General features: G+C 36.6%; 1 protein-coding gene across 1 annotated transcript in view; it reads left to right on the forward strand.

The window, feature by feature from the left end:
* The window catches only part of ALG6 (ALG6 alpha-1,3-glucosyltransferase), a 57,269-nt gene extending 30,414 nt beyond the window's left edge, over positions 1–26,855 (forward strand). The window contains exons 8-15 of the mRNA XM_082614908.1: positions 3,189–3,380; positions 3,952–4,087; positions 6,847–6,932; positions 8,332–8,416; positions 11,840–11,910; positions 21,281–21,349; positions 21,482–21,680; positions 26,492–26,855. Coding sequence (XP_082471034.1) covers positions 3,189–3,380; positions 3,952–4,087; positions 6,847–6,932; positions 8,332–8,416; positions 11,840–11,910; positions 21,281–21,349; positions 21,482–21,680; positions 26,492–26,689 — 1,036 coding nt within the window. The 3' untranslated portion in view covers positions 26,690–26,855. The remainder of the gene's footprint in view (positions 1–3,188; positions 3,381–3,951; positions 4,088–6,846; positions 6,933–8,331; positions 8,417–11,839; positions 11,911–21,280; positions 21,350–21,481; positions 21,681–26,491) is intronic.
* The last annotated feature ends 291 nt before the right edge of the window (positions 26,856–27,146 follow it).

Consider the following 27,146-nt stretch of genomic DNA (forward strand, 5'->3'; position numbering starts at 1 on the left):
ACGTTGTCATCTAGTAATGTCTTATTTACTAGGGTTCTTGCTTATATAAACCATTTTTAAAATGGTAAAAGAATCTCTTCAGCAAGTGTTTAGTTGAAGGGTAAAGTACAATTAAAAGTAGCAATGTTTTTTTACAACTATTTGGATTGGGAACAGAATGTTGGTAACTGATTAGCTGTTCTGGAGCTAATTCTGAAAAGGTGAAACATTTTCTATCTTTTGTAAATGTTATCTGACGCTGACAAAAACAATTTTCCAGTTTTTGAGTTTTAAAACAAAATGTTTCCTAACAGATAGTGGTAGCTGGGAGCTTCAGGAAACTAAAATTGAATAAATCTGTGTGGATTTTATGTGTGTAATTTTTGATACCTAAAATAAGGAACATTCAAATAAACAAATTATAGAGGAAAGTTGATAAAATCTATACATGGCTCTCCAGTTTGTCTTCTAATGTATTAAATATTACTGTCTGTCCCAAAGGAAAAAATAATACACACCATGATTGCTTAATTAATATTTTTTCCTTTTGGTGCCAATCTGTTTTAGTTATAAAATTAAAATGTGTATCTGTCAAAGGACTTGCAAAAGATATTCAAATAGGTAGTTACTTCCATCATATTTTTTATTCAGTCCTCTTTCCTAATTGAGCCCTTTTTCTTGGCATTATAGGATCATGGCTTTTAGATAGTTTGATAATATCAAGAACACTGATAATAAAGAAAAGAAAAAAGTTGTTTACAAGTTTTTTTAATACTACATTTACTTTGAAATATTAACACTCATACAGAGAAGTACACAAAACGTAAATGAATTGGCTAAGTATTATCCATGTCGAGAAATAGAACATTGCCAGTATCCAAAACCACACCTGTACGCATCCCAAGTAGTTCTCCCTCCTCCTTTCTCAAAGATAGCCACTTACTGACTGCTAGTACTATAGTTTGGTTCTCCCCCTTTTTGGAACTTTCTATAAAAAAGACAACACAGTCGGTATTCCTTTGTGCTTGGTGTTTTTGGTTCAACATTCTGTTTGTGAGAGTTATTCATGTAGTTGTACGTAGCTGTAGTTCGTTCTCTTTCATTGCTTTATAATATTCCATTGCATGAATACACATGATTTTATTACTGATAGACATTGGAGTGTTTCCAGGTTTTGGCTATGATGACTATGTTGCTTTGACCTTTCTTGTAAATATAGCTCTTTGTACACATGTAAATATATTTCTTATGAGTGGAATTGCTGAATTATAGGGTGTGCACTTGCTTAATTTTAGATATTCCCATATGGTCTTTAAGCATGATCTACCAGTTAATACTCCTGTTAGCAATGGTGTAGGAGTTCCAGGTGCTCACCTTCACCAGTTGTCAGTTATTTTCCTTTTAACCATTCTGGTAAATTCGTAGTGGTATCTTTTCCGTGATTTGAATCAAACTCTTGAAGCTTTGGGGATTATGTCATTTTGTAGGGACACCTTTTTTTAACCACTGTTTACTTTACTTTCCTCATTTGTAAAATGGAGATGATAATAACCCTTACTTTTTAAGCTTTTTGAGAATTAAATGAATTCATATTTGTAAAGCATTTAAAGCAGTACTTGGGAGGTACTAAGCACTACATAAGTATTTATTGCTATTATTATCTGTTACTGCTGCTGCTTTGTTGTTCCTGTTTGTTACTTTTCGGGCTCTGAAATTTTATAATGACTTGTTTGGGCAAAGGTATTTTTGACAGTTGTTTTGGACACTGTGGGTCATTCATTTTGAAGACTCATGTTCTTCAGTTCTGGGAAATTCTCATAAATTATTTTTTTAAAAATAATTCTCTCCCTTCTTTCTTGAGCTTATTAGACAGATATTAGATCTTTCAGCTCCATCTTGAGCATCTCTTTGTCATTTCGTTTTACAGTTTTGAAGATTGTCTTGCTTTATGAGTAACACTTCTATTAAATTTCATGTGTTCTGTTAAGCATTTAATATCTTAAATTTCAGTTTACTCTTTTTTTTTTTCCGCACTGTTCCCTGAATTATTTCCATTCTCCTAGGGTCAGTCTTGTCTTCTCTTCGCTTTGGTCCTTTTTCTGTCATAGGTGTTCCTTATATGTCTATTTGATCCTGGTGTATTTATTCTAAGAATAAGGCAGAAGAGAAAGTTGCATGTGAGCTTTCTATACATTTGGTCCACTATAGGGTACATGGCAGGATTCTGGCCAGTACTCTGGGATCCTTAAATGTCACAATGTGGAGGAATTTGCTCTATAGTGTTGACTTCTACACTAGTTGCCCAGATAGTTTATTCCATTTCTTTGGAGAAATATTCCTTCTTTTGTTGCCTGGTAGTAAATGTTTTGGCTGCCAGATAATCTTTGCAAAGGAGTGAGGTGGGATTTGACATCTCCATGTAGGAATTTTCAGTGAATCCTCTTGTTTTCTCAACATACTCAAGCACTCCAACCTGCTTGTTTCCAGAATTCTCTGGGGGCTTTCAGGGTGGATTGGCTCCTCACTAGCCTGAGCTTCCTCTGTGCATTCACTAAGCTGTGGCTTCTTCTAGTTTATTTTATTTGTTGCCACTTCTCTGTCCTCTTTCCATCTTCTAGAAATGTGCTGAAATCTTCACCTCTTATAATGCGTCTTCCTGTTCTCTTTATGGCTATGAATTTAAACTTTAAAAAATTCCCTATCATTTTAAGGGGGTCTTAGGAAGGAGAGGAGGTAAACATGGGTACTCAGCTCACCATTTTCAACTGAAAATCTAGTTGTGATATTTTCATATAACAGTGTTATTAGTTTCTAATCAAGCACATATATTAATTTATATTTTTGATGCATATTATAGAGGAAAAATAGTGAGATCAGTAAGTTTGGTGTTTTTTTTTTAACTTTTGGAGCATTGATTTTGGTATGTGTTATAGTAATATTGTGAAATAGCCTAGCAGAAAACAAAGCTATATGTTAACTATTTAGAGCTCTTTTAAACCTAAACAAATCAGTTGCTCTGTTTAGTAGTAGATTTAATATATTTGAAGCCACTATATATAATTTCAAATTTGTTTATCAATTCAGTACTTTCAGCTTTTATTTAGAAATCGTTTTCATTATAATATATTATTACAAAATCACATAAGAAAAATGTTCTATAAAATGCAAAATCTATCTCTTTTAATTACTGAGATAATTCCTTGACACAGGAACATATATAATTCTGTGAGTCTTGGCTTTGCCTTGTGGGGTGTCCTTGGAGTATCTTACGACTGGGACCTGCTGGGGTCCCTGGCGTTTTGCTTAGCTATAAATTATAAGCAGATGGAACTTTACCACTCCTTGCCATTTTTTTGTTTTTTACTTGGCAAGTGTTTTAAGAAAGGCCTCAAAGGAAAGGGGTGAGTGGCTTTTAAACGACAGAATTCAAAAAATTACTTCAGATAATTTATTTGGCATACTTATCTTTGCCTTTTGGTGATTTCTTATTAATTTATTGGTGGCTGTGGAGTAAATGGAAAGAGAGATCAAGCCGTGTTCTATATTATTGTATTTTAAATCTTCCTAACTAGAGAAATATTTTGATCGATGTATATTTACTGGAGGTAATGTGAATGGGCTTATTAGAACACTGCTGTAGGATTTCATCCCTTTAGAGCATATTACATTATGTACTTATTAGAAATACATCCCAATTTGACATTTTTCTTCATAGCTGCATAAGAATGGCATCTAAGTTAAATGTTAAGAAGGATGGTGATAGTCTTCTTGTTGGGGAATTGCACATCTTAATAGTTGTGAATTTCTTAACTCTGATTTAAGTAGACTCTCATCTTAAACCCGTATTAGTGGCATAGATTTATCATTACTATACATTTGCATTTATTATATTTATAGTAATGAGACACAGATTGATTTCTCAGAATTACTAACCTCTCCCTATCTTACCAGTTCCCTTTGTTTTTGTTCTAGGTTTGTGTTGTTGATTAAACTGGCTTGTACTGTTGTGGCTTCCTTCATTCTCTGCTGGCTGCCATTCTTTACAGAAAGGGAACAAACCCTGCAGGTTCTAAGAAGACTCTTTCCAGTTGATCGTGGACTATTTGAGGCATGTTTAAAAACTTTTCTCTCGCTCCTTTCTGTTACAGTACCTTCCCTGTGACCTTTGGGGATTTCATGTAGAAGCACTTCAGCTGCTCTCCTCCTGCACTCATTCCTTGCCAGTTATTTAATCTGGTACATAAGCTATGGCTCGTCTGGCATTTTCCAGTACATTGTACAAATAGGTAATATTTATGCCATCATGAGATCCATAATTCAGTTATACATTTTTCCTAATGAAATAGGGTTCATAATGAAAGACAGCATGAGAAGTTGCAGCTACAAAGGTAACAGCTTTGTGGGGTTTTTTTTGGTTTATATTCTCTTTTTAGTCCTAGGAAATTATTTATTAAACTAATAATCATGTTTGCTTCAGAAAGATCTCATAATTCCTTATGAGGTGTATAGCTTTCATCCATAGTAATTTTTAATGAGAATCATTCATTTCATTTCATTTAATGCCAGCTTAATCACTCTTGTTAAATTTTTATTGCATGGATAATTTGATTTAGAGTTAGTAATTAAATTAAACAAACCATTTTTCTGAAACAAAAAGGTCTTTTAATAAAGTTAGACAGAGACAACATATTTATAGATAATTTGCTTTTGAATAAATATTTCTTTTAAAAAGAATTAGAAAAGCATATATATCTTTCCAGTTTTTGAGTATATGAAATGCTATAGAGTATCTTTCAGTGGATCTGTGGGAGGATGGAACCAGCATTTTGAAAGAGGCTAAGAAAGAATTTGGTGTTGTGAAGGAACAGAAATGTGTGCCCTGTATGTCAATGGGGATGATGATAGTGATAGTACTGATAATCATAAATAATCACTATTGCTATCACCACCACTTTCTTACTAGGTACCAGGCACTTCACATGTAATTTTATTTGATCCTTAACCATAGTGCTGAAGTAGCTGTTATACCCACTTTACAGATCAGAAAACTGAGGTCAGAGATTCATATAGCTTTTGCACGGCAGAGCTGTAATTTGAACTTTGAGAATTGTGCTCCTAACTTCTTTATATATCCTCTAACCTTAATACCTATATAAAGAAGAGTTTAGTTCTCCATGTAAGCTGCCTGGTTATTTGCCTTACCTTCTATTGGTTTGGCCAAAAAGTTTGTTTGGGGTTTTCCATAATATTTTACAGAAAACCCAAACGAACTTTTTGGCTAACCCAGTATTTCAGAAATGGTATTTATCATGATAATTATAAAAATGGGTGTCATACACTTTTGATGGTGCTGTTGGTTACCTTCATTCACTTGTTGCCCTCAAAATCTGAAGAGCAATTTCATTGGCCCGACAGAGGGAAGTAGGATGGTACAGTTGCTGGTGATAGTTACTTTCTTTTTATTTATTTATTTATTTTAAATTGGAGTATAATTGCTTTACAATGTTGTGTTAGTTTCTGTTGTACAATGAAGTGAATCAGCTATATGTATATCTATATCCCCTCCCTCTTGTACCTCTTTCCCACTCTCCCCACAGTCCCACCCATCTGGGTCATCACAGAGCACTGAGCTGAGCTTCCTGCGCTTTATAGCATATTCCCACTAGCTATCTGTTTTACACATGGTAGTGTATATGTCAATCCTAATCTCCCAATTTGTCCCACCCTCCTCTTCCCCCCTGTGTCCACATGTCCGTTCCCTATGTCTGTGTCTCTATTCCTGCCCTGCAAATAGTTTCATCTGTACCATTTTTCTAGATTCCACATATATGTGTTAATATACAGTATTCGTTTTCCTCTTTCTGGCTTACTTCACTCTGTATGACAGACTCTAGGTCCATCCACATCTTTACAAATGATGCCATTTCATTCCTTTTTATAGCTGAGTAATATTCCATTGTATATATGTATCTTCTTTATCCATTCATCTGTCATTGGATATTTAGGTGGTTTCCATGTCCTGGCTACTGTAAGTAGTGCTGCAATGAACACTGGGGTACAGGTGTTCTTTTGAATTATGGTCTTCTCTGGGTATATGCCCAGTAGTGGGATTGATGGGTCATATGGTAGTTCTACTTTTAGTTTTTTAAGGAACCTCCATACTGTTCTCCACAGTGGCTGTATCAATTTACATTCCCACCAACAGTGCAAGAGGGTTCCCTTTTCTCCACACCCTCTCTAGCATTTACCGTGTTTAGGTTTTTTGATGATGCCCATTCTGACTGGTGTGAGGTGATAACTTCATTGTAGTTTTGATTTGCATTTCTGTAATAATTGTGATGTTGAGCATCTTTTCACGTGCCTCTTGGCCATCTGTATGTCTTCTTTGGTGAAATGTCTATTTAGGTCTTCTGCCCATTTTTTAATTGGGTTGTTTGTTTTCTTGACATTGAGCTCCATGAGCTGTTTGTATATTTTGGAGATTAGCTAATAGATTACTCTGATTTCAGGTGTGTGGTAAAATGGGTCAAACAATATGTGTTCTACATTAGATGAAGTAAAGATTTCTTAGAAACTAATTTCCAAAGATGAATAACTTCAGTATTTAGGAATAATATGCTGCTCTTCGAAAAATATTAAGTATTTCTTGGGCGCATCTAAATTATGGTTGGCTAGATCACCTCCTATTGCGAAAAATGTGTGTGTATGTGTTCCTTAGAGAGTTTAATCAACTTAGTTATGAAATTGTGAACAAGCACTTCTCATGACCCAAAAGTTTATCTATTTAGAGATTATGGGCTGTACTTCATGGAGTTTAATATTTCTTTCAATTATACTGGAATGTAAAACTAACAAATTTCTTTTAAGGATAAAGTAGCCAACATTTGGTGCACCTTCAGTGTCTTTCTGAAGATCAGGGATATTTTGCCGCATCACATCCAGATAATGATCAGGTAGGAGACACCAAGTTTGTATACAGTGTTTTATAAGCTACTCTAAAAGTGTCATGGCAATACCTCATTTATCTGGCATCATAGGGAGTAAGGTGGTCTTCATTAGTGAATATTCCACATAATGTAAACTCATTGCTCTGTATAACAGAACTCTTTTATTTGAAACATTTTATGTGAAAGTTATTGTTCCCTACTTCCGTCTTCCTTAAACAGTATATTAAACATGATTTAACCTAACCTTGAAGAGTCATAATTTTCAGCGGTGTATCAGTCAGGGTCGACCAGAGAAGGAGAATGAGTAGGAGATCACTGTGTTTGTGTACGTGTGTGTGAATTTATTATGAGGAATTGGCTTATACAATTGTGGGGGACTGGCTAAGCAAACCAAATGCCAGTCCATAAGAGACATTCAGGAGGGGCTATCTAGAGGGAAGGAAGAGCTGCACTGACCCCACTGCTGTTTGGAGTCTGATTTCAGGGAAGGCCTAAGCCTTCTTTTAAAGGGCTTCCAGGTGATTCAGGCCCCACCCAAGGCTGCACCCTTTTGATTAACTTAAAATCAATTGAATAGGGACTTTAATTACATCTGCAGATCTCTTCACAGCAGCACCAACATTAGTGTTTGAATAACTGGGAGGTGTGTGTGTGTGTGTGCTGCCTTTCTCTTTCCTCCAGTTCTTTTGGTTGGAGAGTATCCTTTGTAGCCCACTGTAACAGGAAGCAGACTAGTCAAGCTGAAGCCACAAAGCCACCTCAAGTGGGAAAATTAGTTCTTGTTTTGCATTATAATACTTGTTTTCAGGGCTTTCAAAGACTGTTTGCCTTGGTACTAAGTGGCTCCAGACTCCTCTGCTTGTTGAGCTCTTTTTTCCACCTTGCCCATCAACCATCACAAGGAGAAGCTCTAGCAGCTTCCCACTCCCTTTCTAGCTTGTTCTTTCTGATTTATCATGGGCTTGAAAATCAGATAATCAACTTTTGTGAAATTGAGGGCCAAAGAGGTTCTCTTGTGAGTAACTTATATGAATGTTTGTGTTACAAATATAGCATTGTCTCTTTATACCTGGTTTTCTTGTTTGATAATTGACTTTGAGCTATCTTTGTATCTTTTCCATAGTTGATACTAAATACTAAAAAAAGTAAGCAATATTTAGTTCTATAATATTTTGTTCTATTTTATATAATCATGTATATATTAAAGTGTGTACATATTTCAGTGTATGGATTTTATTAAAATGTTATTTGGTCTTGAATTTATTATTTAATACACAAAAAACTTTAATTTGAAATCAACTTAAGTTGATAAGTAATGTGATCCTTACATTAAAAAATTGTTTCTTTGTTTTAGCTATATACCTTTATAAAGAAAACAAATGTCTAATTTTTATTAATTTTTTAGCTTTTGTCTTACATTTTTGAGCCTGCTTCCTGCATGTATAAAATTGACACTTCACCCCTCTCCCAAAGGATTCAAATTTACTCTGGTAAGTTTCTCATTATTTTAGATACTTAATTCTTGCTGCAATTGATCTTTTAAAAATACAGATAATTATTTTCCTGCTTTGAACAGGATTTATTGGATTGAGACATAAGACATTCATTTATTTGGCAAACACTTCCTGAGTGTCTGACATACTTAGGTGCTGTTTTGCACTAGGCTGAGCAATCAGAATCTTTCAGTTTAATTCAACAACTATTTAATTTCTTTGTGGTGGTCAGTGAGGGAATACAAAGAAGAAAACAGTGGTGATAGACATGTTTAAATTATTATGCTCTAAAGCAGACGGTATTAAGTTCTGTCAGGTACAGTGGAGTGCTGGTAGTGTGGGAAAAGGAGATATTACTTTGAGGGCAGATTTTAGACTGCTTCTTAAAGCAAGTGGGATCAGAGCCAAATTTTGAAAGCTGGGCAAGATTTGGCATAGGTGGTTATATAACAGGAGAGTTCGAGACAGGAGGAAGAGCTTGAAGGTACAGATGTGGGAAAGGATAGGGAATGATCTGGGAACAGCTATTAACCAATGAAATTTGTGTAACTTTTATGTGGGTATGTGTGTGTTGAGGTTAGGAGAGGATATAGTGAGAGAGAAGAGTCAGAAAGAATCAAATTATGTAAGAGCCTGAATGCTGGGCTGAAAAATTTGGAGTCTGATTTGTGTGCAAGAGGAGCAAAAAAGATTTTGGAGAAGGAGAGGGAACAGATCTCTGTTCTGGGAACATGACTTGTATCAGTTGGAACATGGATTGGGTATATATTTTATATTTTAGGGTTTCTCTGCGTGGGTTTACAGATTCCTCCTGGTTGTATTTCTGTGGTATTTAGAATTTGTTCCTGTGTACCTTGGTCTATAAAATGACATTTAAAGAATATCCTTTTAAAATATCAAGAAGAGTTAGTTTATGAAAACAGTCAGTCTTAGTGGACTTATAAAGGGACAACCTTTTTATTTTTTATTATTTAAAAAAAATTTTTGGCCGTGCCACGCAGCTTGCGAGATCTTAGTTCCCTCACCAGGGGTTGAACCCAGGCCCTCGGCAGTGAAAGTACGGAGTCCTAACCACTGGACTGCCAGGAAATTCCCTAAAGGGACAACATTTTAGAAATAGGGGTTTCCATTCTGGGACTGCCACTTATTTATATTGCATTCTAAAAACAAGCCAGAACAGAGCATGTCAGTCAAATATTTCAAAAGTGCTTATCGGGGGCCTCCCTGGTGGCGCAAGTGGTTGAGAGTCCGCCTGCCGATGCAGGGGATACGGGTTCGTGCCCCGGTCTGGGAGGATCCCATATGCCGCGGAGCGGCTGGGCCCGTGAGCCATGGCCGCTGGGCCTGCGCATCCGGAGCCTGTGCTCCGCAACGGGGGAGGCCACAACAGTGAGAGGCCCGCATACCGCAAAAAGGAAAAAAAAAAAAAAAAAAAAAGTGCTTATCGGTTCCACAGTGCAAAAAGATTCATGTTCCTCTTTTTTAAAGTTACCTTTTTATTGATGATGTCTGTTGTTTCATTCTGTGAATGAACTCTGAGCATAGTAAGTCATCTATAGTTAATATTCTATAGAATGTTTAGAATAGGAAGGATGTGGTTAGTAATGTTCTGATGTCTTCAGTAGCCCTAACTTGAAATATTTGCAAGCTTATGTAAAATGGTTATTTATCATGCTAAATAAAGGTATATTTGAAAGATGATGGAATGGTATTTCAGAATTTCGGTAACTGGCAGTGTTAGAGATGATTACTTTTAGGATTATAAAGCAGAAAAAGCATTTTCTTTCTCTTAATTTCCTAATTTTATTTTGTTTGTTGTGTTTTAATACCAGACATTGTGTTTAAAAAATAAAAAAGACATATTAATGACATATTTTATTTTTGTTGATAATGTTTTAAATTCTTATTGAATACTTCTGAGAGCTTTAAAACATTTCCCATTATAATTATTTTAAAGTGTTTTTTCCTTTCAATTTAGATTGAATTATTTCTTAGTATAGGTCTATAATTAAGGTAATTGATAGTATGAATACTAATATATCTATAGCAGCAAAGTTACTTTTATCTATATCTTTTCAAGTAGTATTTATTAAGTGCCCTCTAATGTGTCAGGTCCTCTTCTAGGAATTAGCATATAAATGAATGACAGCTAATATCCCTGCTCTCTTAATTGGGGGACATTCATGCTAGTGGCAGGAGAAGAACAATAAACAAAATAAATCAGTTAACAGGAAAATATCTGGGAGTGATGAGGACTATGAAGAAAATAGTATTATGTGAAAAGAGGGCTGGTGGGGTTTGGTTAGGGGGGCACTACTTCAGATTGAATAAGGGAAGGCCTCTCTAGGGAAGTGACATTTCATCCTGGAACTGAATGATTGATTGATCAGAAGGAACCAATTACAGTAAGATCTGGGCTCTGACTTGACAAAAGCAAGTTTTTTCTCAAGGCAGGAACACATTTGGCATGTTCGAAGCATTAAAGGGACAAATATGAAGTGGCTGGTGTGAAATGAGTGAGGGAGACAGTAAGAAAGACTGGAAGAGGAAGGCAGGACCCAGATTATGTAGGAGTTTGGATTTTATTCTAAGTGTAATGGGAAGCTATTGGAGGATTTTAAACAGGGAAATTACATGATCTGATATGGTGGCTAAATGGCGAATGGATTGTCGGGGGCAGGAGCATTACCAGTTGGGAGGTTATTGCAGTGGCCCAGCAGAAAGATTGGCATGGCTTAGACCACCCCTCTGCCACCATCAGCAGAGGGGAGTGGAGAGAAGTCAGTGGATATTGCATTTGGGAGATGGTGTAGATAGGATTTGCTGATGGATTGGATGTATAGCATGTACAAGATAGTGATCCAGGTTTTTTGCTTGAGCAACTAGATTGGATGTATATAGATAAATGTCTAATATGCAGAATATAAACTCCTGAAAATAGATCTAAGTAATTATTAGTTTAAAATTCCAAATAGCAAAGGATTGCTTTATAGAACATTGAATATATTTTATTGAAGTGCACGTTTTAAAAACACTAAAATGGATTTACTTTGCCAGTTTTAGATTTTGACTTTCTTGTCCTTCATGCTTTTTAATTTAAATTGTCAGAGATTCCAAGGGAGGATGAAGGTATGATTGTTGTGTCTGGATTATTTAGTAGTTTTGTTATTAATAACTGAGACTCAGTGAACTTGTAGATGGTTAGGTATAGCTTTATAATAATTATTTTTCAAAATATTTTGATTATTAAATTTGAATAAAATATTATGCACATTAGAGTTGTGTATATATTTTCCTTCTAACTACAAGCTATATTAAACTTTAAAATTTTACTTGAAATGATTTTAGTCAGATTCATAATTAAATTGATATTATATTTTGTAAGTTGTTATATCTGATTTTGTCCCCTTTTTCCTTAAGGTTAGCTGTGCACTGTCATTCTTTCTATTTTCTTTCCAAGTACATGAAAAGTCCATTCTTTTGGTATCATTGTAAGTAAAAATGTTTCAAGTATGTTTTATTTGTTTATTTATTATGATGTGTTTATAATATATAAATAAATTTATTACTTACATTTAATCACCTAAGTGCAAATCAAAACTATGCAAATGTTACATAATTGCATAAAATTATTTCATAAAATCACATTTTTTTCCAGAATGATCTCTTACAATTTTACTTCTTTATGATATATTTTAAACTGATAAAATTTTATAGAATAATTTCTGACATCTTATTTCTTCCTGTTTTTTTCATTTATATTTTCTATATGCTAATAAAAACTGTCTTCCAAAGAGGCTCTACTTAGGTTGGAGCTTGTTTGTCTTCTTTGCCTTTTTCATTTCATTCATTTCCACATCTATTCAATAGCCTGTTCTCTCCATCAACCTCTTTAGAGGCTTTTGTTTGTTGCCTCCTTTTTAGTTCTTCTGTCAAAACCTTTGTTTAGACCCTATTGGCAATCCCTAACCAGACTCCTTTATTTTAGGAGGATTAAAATTTTTTCCTGTTCTTCACAGAAATTGAGTGGCAGTGGGGGTATATTATCCCAATATTAAAATAGTATTTGCCCAGAACACATGGGAATACTTGAATCCTGCCCAAGATCAATCCCACCCATGCCTGCCGCACCCCTCACCCTTGTGTTTGCTAGGTTCCTGTGGAAGATGCATGTATGAAATGACTAATAACAAATGGAAGGGTGTATTGCTTTTATTAGGTGGAGCTTTGAACTAAAACCTTAGTGCAGAGCTTTATAGTAGGTGGGGCTGGCCTATGGGGAAGCCTTCTTTCCTCTGAAAAAAATAGTCTTGTACCATTGCAGACTGGGAGGGCAGCTTAATTTCATCCCCTGAAGTCTAAACTTGAATTAGATCTGACCACTGTTATGTGAGGCTAGGCTGACCCTATGCAAATCCCTAGTGCCAGGGGATGGAGCTATGGAGAGGTATTGCTTTCAAACATGTATAATCTTCCCCAGGATTCCTACTCCAGAGAAACGAGCTCGATCAGTGAGTGACCTATAATCTGACCATTCAGATTAGCTCTTGGGCCCTGAATTTCTAAAAGTTCATACTCTACAACTGTACCTAGATTATTCATAACAGTGCATGACTTTAATATAATTTTGATCAAATATTTTAAAGTTCCTCTTGACCTGGTTCCAGCTAAGCTATCATTAAACAAATATTTCACCCAATAAATATTTATTGAGGGCCTACTATTTGCCACATACTGTTCTGTGCATCTGGGATATATCTGTGAACAAAACACAAAAATCCCTACTTAGCTTTCATTCTCAAGGACAGATACTAATAATTAAATAAAAATAAGAAATTAAATAATGTGTTAGCAGGTAATAAAAGTCACAAAGGATACATAAAAGAGGATAAGGGAAGTTGGGAGTACTGGAGCTGGGCGTACAGGAGTAAGTGCAGGTTGCAGTTTTAAACAAGGATGTCAAGGTAGGCCTTGTCGAGGAGATACTTGAGTGGATTGGAGGAGGTGAGGGTTAGCCAAGTGGATATCTGGGAGAATAACATTCTAGACAGCCAGTGCCAAGGCCCTAAGATGGGAGTATGCCTGATATGTTCAGGGAATGGCCAGTGTGGCCAGAGTGCAGTGGTCAATGTAGGAAGTAATAGGAGGTGAAGTTAAAGAGGTAACAGGCATGTAAATTATATAGGATCTTGTAGGCCATATTGGGAACTTTGGCTTTTATTCTGAAGGAAACGGGGAGGCATGGAAGGATTTTGAGGAAGACGCATGATCTGACTTGATGTGTTTTTTTTGTTTTGTTTTGTTTATTTATTTATTTTTTATTTTTGGCTGCGTTGGGTCTTTGTTGCTGCACACGGGCTTTCTCTCTAGTTGCAGCGAGCAGGGGTTACTCTTCGTTGCGGTGCACAGGCTTCTCATTGCGGTGGCTTCTCTTTGTTGCAGAGCACGGGCTCCAGGGTGCACGTGCTTCAGTAGTTGTGTCATGTGGGCTCAGTAGTTGTGGCGCGTGGGCTTAGTAGCTCCGCAGCATGTGGGATCTTTCTGGACCAGGGATCGAAACCCGTGTCCCCTGCATTGGCAGGCAGATTCTGAACCACTGCGCCACCAGGGAAGTCCCCTGATTTGATGTTTTAAAAGGATCACTTTGCTTATCAAATTATACATGTTAAATATGTACAGTTAATTGTATTATCAGTTATACCTCAATAAAGCTGTTAAAAAATAAAATGATCATTCTGGTGGCGGGTCAAGAACAGATTGTACAGAGCAAGGGTAGAAAACACAGAGACCATTTAGAAGGCAATCACCATTATCCAGGTTGAGAGATGGTGGTGATTGGGACCAGGATCATAATAGTGGAAGAGGTGAGAAGTGGTCAGTAGAGCCTGAAGGTTTCCCGATGATTTGGATGTAGCATGTGAGAGAAAGAGAAAAACCAAAGGTGTGTTCATGGTTTTTGGCCTGGAACGGGAAGGATGGAGTGGCCATTGACTGAAATGGGGAAGACTGCAAGTGGAGCAGGATTACACTAGATGTGAACAAGGTGGGAGGTTCCCAAGTTCAGTGTTGGACATGTCTTTGGACATCAAGTGGAGGTGTTGAGTTAGTATTTAAATACAAGTCTGGGTTGGATATATGAGTGGAGTCCAGAGAGAGACTGAGCCAGAGACATAAATTTAGTAATTTCTCAGTAGAGATGACATTTAAAGTCATGAGACTGGATGAGATAACCAAGGAAGTGAGTATAGACAGAGAAGAATACCAGAGACTGAGTTCTGGGCCACACAATATTAAGAGGTCTGGGAGAAGAGGCAAATGGGAATGGCCAACTAGGTAGGATGCAAACCACAAGAGTTGGTGTCCTGGAAGCTGAGTGAAGAAGGAATTTTAAGGACACAAGGTCCCCTGTCTTACACCACTCACAAAAATTAACTTGAAATGGCTTAGACTTAAATGTAAGGCCTGAAACTGTAAAACTCGTAGAAGAAAACATAAGGGAGAAGCTCCTTGACATTGTTCTTGGCAATGGTTTTTTGGTTATGACACCAAAAGCAGAAGGAACAAAAGCAAAAATAAATAATTGGGACAGCATCACACTAAAAAGTTTCAGCGCAGCAAAAGAAATACCAGAATGAAAAGGCAACCTGTGGAATGGCGGAAGATATTTGTAAATCATGTATCTGATAAAGGGTTAATTATCCAAAATATATAATGAACTTATACAACTCAGTAGTAGAAAAAACAAATAATCCAAAGGACCTGAATAGATATTTTTCTAAAGAAGACATACATCTGGCCAACAGGTACATGAGAAGGTGCTCAACATCACTAATCTTCGGGGAAATGCAAATCAAAACCACAGTGAGATATCACCTCACACCTGTTAGAATGGCTCTTATCAAAAAGACAAGAGGGACTTCCCTGGTGGTGCAGTGGTTAAGAATCCGCCTGCCAACGCAGAGGACATGGGTTCAAGCACTGGTCTGGGAAGATCCCACATGCCACGGAGCAACTAAGCCCGTGCGCCACAACTACTGAGCCTGTGCTCTAGAGCCTGCGAGCCACAACTGCTGAGCCCAAGTGCCACAGCTACCGAAGCCCGCGTGCCTGGAGCCTGTGCTCCGCAACAAGAGAAGCCACCGCAATGAGAAGCCCGCACACCGCAACAAGAGTAGCCCCTGCTCGCCACAACTAGAGAAAGCCCGCACACAGCAACAAAGACCCAATGCAGCCAAAAATCAATCAATCAATAAATAAAGAAAAAAAAAGGACAAGAGATAACAAGTGCTGATGAGGATGTGGAGGAAAGAGAACCCTGTGCACTACTGGTGGGAATGTAAATTGGTGCAGTTACTATGGAAAACAGTATGGAGGTTTTTCATAAAATTAAAAATAGAGCTGCCATATGATCCAGCAATAGTTCTGAAGTAAATGAAATTACTGTCTTGAAGAGGCATCTTTACCCCCTGGTTCTTCGCAGCATTACTTGCAACAGCCAAGACATGGAAACATGGAAGTGCCTGTCAACAGATGAATAAGTACAGAAAGTGGTGTATTACTCCCCCCTCCAACACACACAGAGGAATATTATTCAGCCATAGAAAAGGAAGGAAATCCTGGGGAATTCCTTCCTCCAGTGGTTAAGACTCCACGTTTCCACTGCAGGGGGCACAGTTTCGATCCCTGGTTGGGGAACCAAGATCCCACTGTCGTGCCGTGGCACGGCCAAAGAAAAAAAATGGAAGGACATTTGCAACAACATGGATGAACCTTGAGGGCATTATGCTAAATGAAGTAAGTCAGACAGAGAAAGACAAATACTGTATGAGCTCACTTAAATGAGGAATGTTAAGACATAGAAGCATCGAAACTAAACTCACAGAAACAGAGTAAGTTGGTGGTTGCCTGAGTTGGGGTGGGGGGGAAATGGGTGAAGGTGGTTAAAGAGTATAAACTTACAGTTATGAGATGAATAAGTTCTGGGGATCTAATATACAGCATACACTGTAGCTGGGTGTAGTTAGCAAAAGTTGACAAGTCCCCTACATACGAACCTTCAAGTTGCGAACTTTCAAGGATGCGAATGTGCATTCCTTCAGCGTCACGTGTGAGTGAAATTGCAGCTTGCCCTCTGTCTCCTGTTGCTGAGGATCCTTCAGCTCTACCATCTCCCACCTTTTCTCCCTCCTCCAGTCAGCAACTCTTCTTGCCTGTTCACTTGATGCCAGCCCCTGGCTGCCGGCTCTTATACTGTACTACTGTACTTTTCAAGGTACTATACTATAAGATTAAAAATGTTTTCTTTATTTTTTGTGTTTTTTTAATGTATTATTTGAGTGAAAAGTATTATAAACCTATTACAGTATGGTACTATATAGCCGATTGTGTTAGTTGGGTACCTAGGCTAACTTTGTTGGACTTAACAAACAAATCGGACTACAAATGTGCTCTCACTATGGAACTTGTTCGTATGTAGGGGACTTACTGTATTGTATACTTGAAAGTTGCCAGGAGAGTAGATCTTAAAAGTTGTCACCACAGACACACACAAGGGCACACACACACACAAAAGGCAACTTTAAGTTGATGGATGTGTTAATGAACCTTATTGTGGTAATCATTTTGCAATATACACCTATATCATCACATTGTACACTTTGTTCACATTGTGCAATGTTATACGTCAGTTACATCTCAATAAAACTGGGGAAAAACGGACATGATGTGATCAGTTGTATCAGATGCTGTTAATAGGTCAAATAAGATGAGGGTTAAGAATAGACTACTTGCCATAGTGAAATGGAAGTCACTGATGAAAAGTGACTTTTCCAAGTCACTTAGAAAAGGCTAGTGTTGGTAGAGTGATGCAGGGAAGAGACTGATTGGGGTCGGTTTAAGACATAATGAGAAGAGAAGAATTGAAGATAAGTATAGCTGATTCTTTTAAAAATATATATATATATTTAAGTATATTTTATATATATATATATATATATAATGGTGAAATACACTATTAGTACATTCACAATGTTGTATAACCACCACCACTGTCTACTTACAGAATATTTTCATCACCCTAGAAGGAAACCCCATACCCAATAAGCAGTCATTCCCCATTCTCCCCTTCCCCTAATCCTTGTAACCACTAATCTACTTTGTCTCTGTGGATTTGCCTGTTTTGGATATTTCATATAAACGGAATCACAAAATATGTGGCCTTTTGTTTCTGACCTGTTTCACTTAGCATAATATTTTCAAAGTTCATCCATGTTGTACCATGTATTGGTACTTCATTTTTATGCCTGAATAATATTGCATCATATAGATATACTACATTTTGTTTGTCCATGCATCAGTTGATGGACATTTTGAGTTGTTTTCACCTTTTGGCTATTGGGAATAGTGCCACTATGAACATTCATGTATAAGTTTTTGTTTGAACACTTGTTTTCAGTTCTCTTGGGTCTCCAGGAGTGGAATTTGTGGGTCATATAATAATTCTGTAAACTTACTGTGGAACCACCAAACTAATTTCCACAGTAGCTATACCATTTTACATTGTCACCAGTAATTATAAGTGTTCCAATTTCTCTACATCCTTGTCAGCACTTGTTATTGTCTGTTATTGTTTTTGCCATCCTAGTAGGTATGAAGTAGTATCTCATTCTGGTTCTCATTTGCGTTTCTCTAAAGACTAATGATGTTGAGCATCTTTTTATGTCCTTGTTGGCAATATGTATATCTTCTTCAGAGAAGTGCCTACTACTTATATCCTTTGTCCAATTTTTAAGTGGTTCTTTCTCTTTCTTGTTGAGTTTTAGAAGTTCTTTATATATTCTGGATATTAAACCTTTATCAGATATATGATTAACAAATACTTTCTTCCATTCTTTGGATTTTCTTCATAGTGTTCTTTGATGCACAGAATTTTTAATCTGATGAAATGCAATTTATCTATTCTTTCTTTTGTTGCTTGTGCTTTTGATGTATCTAACAAATCATTGCCAAATCCAAGGTAATATTTACTCTCACATTTCTTCTAAGAACTTATGGATTTAGCTCTTATATTTAGGTCTTTGATCCGTTTTGAGTTCATTTTTGTATATGGTGTGAGATAGGTAGGCAGTTCTTTAGATGAGTTTTGCCAAAAAGAGCAGAGAAATTAAGCAATAACTGGTAGAGAAAGTGGGGTCAAAAGAGGTTTGTTATTTGTTTTAAGATAGGAGAGATAATGGCATGGCAATGGTCAGTAAGAGGGAACATTGATGATACAGGAGAGGTAAGCGTTGCTGGAGCAGTGTGCTTCAGAGACAGAGGTGGAGTAGGATCTAGAGCACAAATGGAAGGATCGGCTGTGGACAGATGCGTGAATCGTTCATCTTAATAAAAAGAGGGAACACACTGTATCAGTACAGATGCTGGGAAGAATAGATGTGATGGTGACATCTGTGAAAGTTCTCTTTTAATTGCTTTAGTTTTCTTATTGAAATGGAAGGCAAAGTCATTAGGAAAGAGTGGGTTAGAGCTGTTGGGAATATGCGAAGAGAGGAGAAGGTGGAATTATCTTTGTAAGGAGACACAGAGTATGAACAGACTAGGGAAATATATACTAATTGCTGGACACTTGAATATCATGATCATGTATTTAAAGTGAGAATAGTTAGTGTGGGTAAATGTTTTCCTCCAGAGCAGTTGCTCAGTAAGGCCAGAGTAAGTGCAGGTGGAGAGTTGGGTATTTCCAGGTTTATGGTTTTGTCTAGTGAGGATAACTCACTTGCTTGGGATTTGAGATTGAATACATGGGAGTGATTATAATGATTGATCTTAGAATTTAACCTGGGTAAGAAGGGAAAAGGCCATTAAAATAGACAAAGTGAAAATGTGCTAGGAACAATGGATCGAAGGTCTTGGGGGAGATTGCTGGAGTACTGGAGATAGTAGTCAGAATGCAACTGATGAGTTGTGATTATGGAGGGCTTACAGTCTAGCATATGACCCTAAGTGTAGGACTGAAAATGAGATCACTAGAAGAGTTCCAGCAAATGAGAGGTCTGGGTGTTGGAAGATCACCTATGTGTACGTTAAAATTGCCAAGAATTGAGATGAGTAGGGTTGTAGACAGTGACAGTGTGTAAGAAGTTGAAATTATTGAGTAATGAGTGAAGTGATCCTTGAGGCTGGTGGATGATAACAAAGATGAGCAATAATAGGGGATATACAGCCAGATGACAGGAGATTCAAAGCTGGAAATTGTTAAGGTGGGGAGAGAGAGAGTAGTATGGAAGTAGTGATGAAGAGCAAAGAGCTTATCTCCCTTCTCAGGGCCTATAAATTGTTTGAAGGCTGTGGAAACAACAACAACAAAACAGGCACAATTGACAGGGCGGGGGCAGCATTTTCCTTAGCGGGAGAGAACCAGGATTTGTTTTGAACAAGGTGGTGAAAGGAGGGGTTCAGAGAAGAGGTTGAGGTTGTAGGCGATTTTTCAGCTTGATCATTAAGTACCTAGAAGTTAAGGGCTGAGTTACATTCATCATTGCATTCCTTTCAGAGCAGTGCTTTTACATACTACATTTTCAATAAATGCTTATGTTCAGTAAATGAATACTGAATGATTAAGTGGGAAAGAATTAAGACCTAGAAAGAGAAAATAATGTTTATTGAACACCTACTGTGTGCTTGTAATTAACAAAAATACATTCCAATTATAAAAGCATAAAGCAATGAAATTGAAAGTCCTCTAGTATTTTCTTTTAGTGCAGTAGTTTTCAATCAGTTTATAAACCTAGACCTCCCATCTCATATTCTAGCTGACATGAGGAAGAGTCATCCTTCTAAGAAAGGAGAATACTTAAACCTTTTAAAATAAGGAGACCAATAATAATAACAACAAAAGTAATTATTCAACAACTACCACCATTAGTAAAAAGTTATTTTATTTTTGTTTTACTAAATAAACACTAGATAATACTTGCAGAAGAGTTCAACTACTTAACAATCCAAGGTATTGTTATTATTTCTATTTACACATAAGAAAAAGGTTAATCATTTGTTCAACGTCAAACAGTAAGTAAGTGGCAGGGATGGGACTAGGTAGGACTTAAGTCTTCTGACTAGACCCTTCTTTTGGAGCATTGCCACAGTTGAATCCAGAGGGTAATGCAACCAGGGGTGGTGCTAAGGAGGTCACAGAGCTTGGAGCTGTGACCCTAGACAGCTTTCTGATAAAGCCAGTGGTTCCATCTACTGGTGTTACGCTTCCTCTTCCTATACTACTGCTCTTTTCATGTAGCCTCTTCCTACTCATTTTGTCCTTTTTTCTTTTATTCTACCATCATCAACCCTTTATAATTCTTCCTTGCCTCTGTTGTCCTCTCTGCAGTGTCAGATGGTGATCTCGTCTTTTAGTTTTTAACTTAGCTGAGCATTATTTCATATGGAAGATCATAAAAAAGAAGTTTGAAAACCAGTGTACCAAGTAGGATATTCATGTTTACCAAGTAGGATGAAATATGTGAAAAAGTTCTTTTTCTCTGAATGTTCAGTTCTGTTTGATCATTTCTTTAAGCTACTGTTTGTATGATAGGGAAAAAATGTTTCATTAATGGATACTGGAAGAAGCAGTTTTCCAGTTATTATGAGGAGTTGACACCTTCTCTGTGTCTAGATTCATTTAGTTTGGATTATAGTTATAAAAAAATGAATCAGTAATCCCTATGGAGTATTGTGTGTGTGTGTGTGTGTGTGTGTGTGTTTCTTAACTACCTCAAAAATCAGACAGGTAAAATGTATTCATATTTTTACATGTAAGCATTGAAATTATATCCTCTAAGATTAACATATTTTTCTTTGTCATTTTAGACCAGTCTGCTTAGTTCTAAGGGAAATTCCTTTTATGTCTACTTGGTTTTTACTTGTGTCAACATTTAGGTGAGTCAAACCAATTTCCATTATAATATTTTCAGTAGAGTACTTATAAATTCATTTAAAACTTTTCTACAAAGTGATTATGGTTTGAATTGACAATTCTCTTTTTAATGTTTTTTCTGTTTTCCCATATAGTATGCTGCCTCTTCTATTGAAGGATGAACTCCTAATGCCCTCAGTTGTGACAGTGATGGCATTTTTCATAGCTTGTGCAACCTCCTTTTCAATATTTGAAAAGACTTCTGAAGAAGAACTGCAGTTGAAATCCTTTTCCATTTCTGTTAGGAAATATTTTCCATGTTTTACATTTCTTCCCAGAATTATACAACATTTGGTAAGTTGTTTAGTTTTTAAGGTACTATTTTAAAAAAGTTATTATAATATCTTTTTATAGCATTTTTGAGATATAATTCCCATAAAATCCACCCATTTAAAGCATGCAACTCAGTGTTTTAAGTATGTACACAGAGTTTTACAACCATCGCCCTAACCTAATTTTAGATTATTTTCCATCACCCCAAAAAGAAACCCTGTGCCCTTTAGCAGTCATTCCCCATTCCACCCTCACTCCTAACCTCAGCCTTGGACAGCCACCCAATTACTTTCAGTCTCAATAGATTTGCCTATTTGGACATTTCTTATAAATGGAATGCATTAGTCCCTTAGGGCTGATATAGCAAAATACCACATCAGGTAGCTTAAACAACAGAAGTTTATTTTCTCACAGTTCTGGAGGCTAGAAGTCCAAGATCAAGGTGACATCAGCATTGGTTTCTGGTGAGGCCTCTCTTCCTGATTTGTAGGTGACCTTGCTGTCTCCTCATGTGGCCTCTTCTGTGTGTGTGTGTGTGTGTGGAGAGAGAGAATTCTTTGGTGTCTTTTTCTCTTCTTAGAAGGACATCAGTCCTATCAGATCAGGGCCCCAGCCTTAGGACTTCATTTAACCTTAATTTAATCTCATCTCTAAATGCAGTCACATTGGGGCTTAGGGCTTCAACACATGAATTTTGTGGGGACACAGTTCAAGTCTATAACATGGAATCATACAAAATGTTGTCTTTGATGACTGGCTTCTTTCACTTAGCACATTTTTTATTTTCATCTGTGTGGTAGCACGTATCAATACTTCATTCCTTTTTATTGCCAATTCCATTATATGGATATACCACATTTTGTTTATCTGTTCTTCAGTAGATGCTTGCTTCCACTTTTTGGCTGTTATAAATAATGCTGCCCTGAAGATTTGTGTATTAAGTTTACCAGTGCACATATGTTTTCATTTCAAGTATATATATATAGGAGTGGTAATTCTGTGTTTAACATTTTGAGAAACTGCTTGTCTTCCAAAGTGCTGCATGATTCTACATTCCTCCCAGCAATATATGAGGATTCCAGTTTCTCCACATCCTTGACAGCACTGGTTATTGGCTTTTTTTTATTATACCCCTCCATTATTATAGCCATACAAAGTGGGTGTGAAATGGTATCTCATTGTGGTTTTTGCATTTCCCTAGTGACTAATGATGTTGAGTATCCTTTTGTAATTTCTTTGGACAAATCCCTATTCAAATCCTTCTCCCATTTTTTTTTTTTTTTTTTTTTTTTGCCACACTGCATGGCTTGTGGCATCTTAGCTCCCCAACCAGGGATTGAACCCAGGCCCTTGGCAGTGAGAGCACAGAGTCCTAACCACTGGGCCACCAGGGAATTCCCATCCTTTGTTCATTTTTAGTTGTCTTTTTTTTTTTTTTTTTTGAATTGTAAGAGTTCTCTATACATTCTTGATACAGGTCTCTTACCAAATTGCAAATATTGTCCCCCATTCCGTGGGTTGCTCCTTGACTTTCTTGATGGTACTGTTTGTAGCACAGAAGTTTTCATTTTTATGAAGTTTAATATATCTAGTTCTTCTTTTGTTGTTTCTGCTTTTGGTGTCATATCTCAGAATCTATATAACCAAAGATCATGAAGATTTACTCTTATGTTTTCTTTAAGAGTTTTATAATTTTAATTCTCTTTAGGACATTGATTCATTTTGAATTAATTTTTGTGTATGGTATGAGGTAGGAGTCCAACTTTATTCGGTTGTTCCAGCACCAATGAATTGTGTTTGCACCCTTGTAGAAAATCAACAGATCCTAAACATAAGGGTTTACTTCTGGACTCTCAATTCTATTTCCCTGATCTATATCATCCTTATGCTGCTAGCACACTGTCTTGATTACTGTGGTTTTATAGTTAGTTTGGGGATTGAAAATTGAGTCCTCTTTGTTATTAATTTTCAAGATTGTTTTAGCTATTCTGTGTCCCTTGCATTTCCATATTCTTTTTAGGATCAGCTCATCAATTTCTCCGAAAACCCAGCTGAGATTTTGATAGGGGTTGCTTTGAATATGTATTTAAATTTGTGACTTGGGAAATTTGTACCTTCTCTCTTGGCCTTGGTCAGTCTAGCTAAATTTTGATAGTTTCATTGATATTTTTGCAGAACCAACTTTTGGTCATTGATTTTCTCTCGTTTTTCTGTTTTCTATGTCACTGATTTTGGTTCTAATTTTATATACCCGTTTTCATGCTTGGGTTTGGTTTACTCTTTTTTAAAAAAATATTTATGTATTTGCCTGCGCTGGGTCTTAGCTGTGGCACGTGGGATCTTTGTTGCGGTGTGTGGGGTATGTGGGATCTTTAGTTGCAGCATGTGGACTCTTAGTTGTGGCACGTGGGATCTAGTTCCCTGACCAGGGATCGAACCTGGGCCCCCTGCATTGGGAGTGTGGAGTCTCAACCGCTGGACTACCAGGGAAGTCCCTGGTTTACTCTTTTTTATCTAGTTTCTTAAAGTTCAAGTTCAGGTGGTTGATTTTAGACCTTTCTTCCATTTTTATATAGTCATTCAAACCCATATATAACCCCTATGCCATTCTTAAGCAGTATTCCATAAACTTTGAAATATGTTTTTTAATTTAGTTAAAAATATAGTCCATTTCTTCTGATTTCTTCTTTGGCTCGTGAATTATTTAGGCATTTGTTGTTCAGTTTCCAAATATTTGGGGATTTCCTACTTCATGTTTTTCTATTCTAATTTAATTCTAATGTATTTAGAGAACATATTTTGTATTATTTCAGTATTTTCAAATGTATTGACTTTGTTTTGTTAATTTCCTTCAGTTTTGAAGGTTTTTTTTGCTATTTCTTTCAGCAATTTGATTATCGTCCATCCTCCTGCCTTGTGGCATCCATATTTTCTGATAAGTCAATTGTTAAGCTTATTGAGGATAGTTTATATACATACATACATACATACATACATACATATATATATACATATATATATATATATATATATACACACACACACACACACACTTAGTTTTAGGTGCTTATTAGATACCCAAGTGGAGATTTTAAGGAGAACTTGGATATATGAGTCTGGAGTTTAGGGGAGAGGTCCAGGCTGGAGACAGTAATTTGAGTCTTCAGTATATAGACAGTGACTAAAGTCACATCACTGGATGAGCTCACCAAAGGTGTGATTATAGACTGAGAAGGAACCAGCGAAGTTGTCTGAGAAAGATTAACTAGTGAGGTGGGAGGAAACCAGGAGAGTATGATGTCATGGAAGCCAAAGGAAGGGTTTCAAGGTGGTACTGATGTATTATTTCAAATGCTGCTGAGAGAACAAATAAGGCAATAAGAATTGACCACTGGGTTTAGTTTAGTGGAGGTCATTATGGATCTTTTATTGGAGTGATTGGAGTGAAAGCCTAGTTGGTGCAGGTTCACTAATGAAAGGGAGAATTGGACACAGCAAGTTATAGTTAACTCTTTTAGGAAACTTCTAAACAGGAGCAGACAAATGGGGTAATGGCTGGAGTTTGACACTGATTCAAGATCATAGTATCATGACGTTTCATTCAGTCCCATATTTCTTAAGTTTGAAACTTTTGATTTGATGACTTCACTTCAGAAATTTTCATTCCTCCCTAAGATTGACTCATATTTTCCCTTTGGAGGATATTTGCAGCCTATTTATACCTGTTTGTAAGCCTTTTTGGCTTCCATCCTTCCCATTCTTCCGTCTGGAATGATCACTGCATTACTCTCTTTACAGGTCTTACCAATTCTGTCATAATCTAGCCATTAAAGCATCTTTCGGGGTTCCATTTATGTCCCACTTCCTTCATGAAAGTCACTACTGTTTCTCACTGCTTGTTTTCTACATTTACTTAAGCAGCTTCCATGTCCTTGTCTGGCTGGTCCTTGTCTCACAGTCTACAGCTATATCATCCAATATGGTAGACACTAGACACATGTGGATTTAAGCTTAGTAAAATTAAAAATTCAGCTCCTCAGTTACAGCAGGCATATTTCAAATGCCCAGTAGCCATTATGTGGTTAGCAGCTACTCTTTTGGAGTACACAGATAATAGAACATTTCCATCATTGTAGAAAGTTCTATGGTGCGGTGCACTGGTCTAGAGAAGGAAACTGACTGCTGCACAATTACAATAAATACAGTAATTATGTCTACTGCTCACCTTGGCATTTAATAAACTGTGACTTTGTGATTTTATTTAACTAGTTCATTCATTCCCCTAAATTGGAAGCTCTTCGAAGCCAGAGGACATTTTCTTTCACGTGCCCCACCATGCTTTACTACAGCACTGGCTCACTGAATGTGTTCAGTGAATATGAAATGTAATTTTGCATTTGCTGTAGAAAAATTTTTCATAGATGAATTCTTAGATTAACTTAGAATTTTATATCCTGTAGGGCCCTGGAGCATGCCATGAATTTAACCCTGACTAGCAATATTATCTATTTCAGATACCTTTTTTCAGTGCTTGGGTGATAAGAAGTATAAGATAGGGGTTCTCAGGCTTTGGCTACACATGGGAATCACTTGGAGAGCCTACCCCAGAAACTGATTTAATTGGTCTGGGATGTGGTCTGAGGATCGAGATTTTTTTAAAACCCCCAGATGACTCTTCCATACAGCCGAGGTTGAGATTCATTAGTAGAAGAGATTGAACCCCCAGCTCTCCCCTTCAGTTCTGCTCATTTACAACTATAAATCAATGTTACCAGTACATTTAAATGTTATCTTTTATCCTATGCAGTAACATTTTTTTCCCCTCCTTTTAGTTTCTTATCTCAGTAATCATTATGGTCCTTCTGACACTGATGACTGTCACACTGGATCCTCCTCAGAAACTACCGGACTTATTTTCTGTATTGGTGTGTTTTGTATCCTGCTTAAACTTCCTGTTCTTCTTGGTATACTTCAACATTATAATCATGTGGGATTCCAAAACCGGAAGAAATCAGAAGAAAATCAACTAGCTATATCCCCAAAGAAATGTGAAAGTATTAATAGTGCTACAAGCTTTTGTGAAATTTTTGCCGTGTATAAAAAGAAATGATCATTTTGAGAATCATGGAATTATAGGTAAGGAGGTGGTGAAAAGTCATTGTTGTCTACACAAAATAAATGTATATGGGGACCAAAGCAATGGAGGCTTTTATTTTCTAACTACTGAGTGGCCAAGAAATATTGTAGTTTTATTAAATTCAGTTATTATTCAAGTGGGAAAATAAGAGAAACATGTCCTTAATCTCAGTGTTTACTTAGGAAATGTACTCTATAATTTGTTGTCTTGAAAAAAATCTGCAAATACAGTGAGCTTAATGGGAGAATTTAGCCCCTTATTTTTGAAGGAAATCACCAATTTTGGTATTCAGATTTAGTTTTCCTTACATTTTAGAATGCTTTAGAAATTATATCTCAGGGATTAAATTT

The sequence above is a fragment of the Mesoplodon mirus genome (assembly GCF_964341445.2).
Source record: "Mesoplodon mirus genome assembly, chromosome: 3".
Taxonomy (NCBI): domain Eukaryota; kingdom Metazoa; phylum Chordata; class Mammalia; order Artiodactyla; family Ziphiidae; genus Mesoplodon; species Mesoplodon mirus.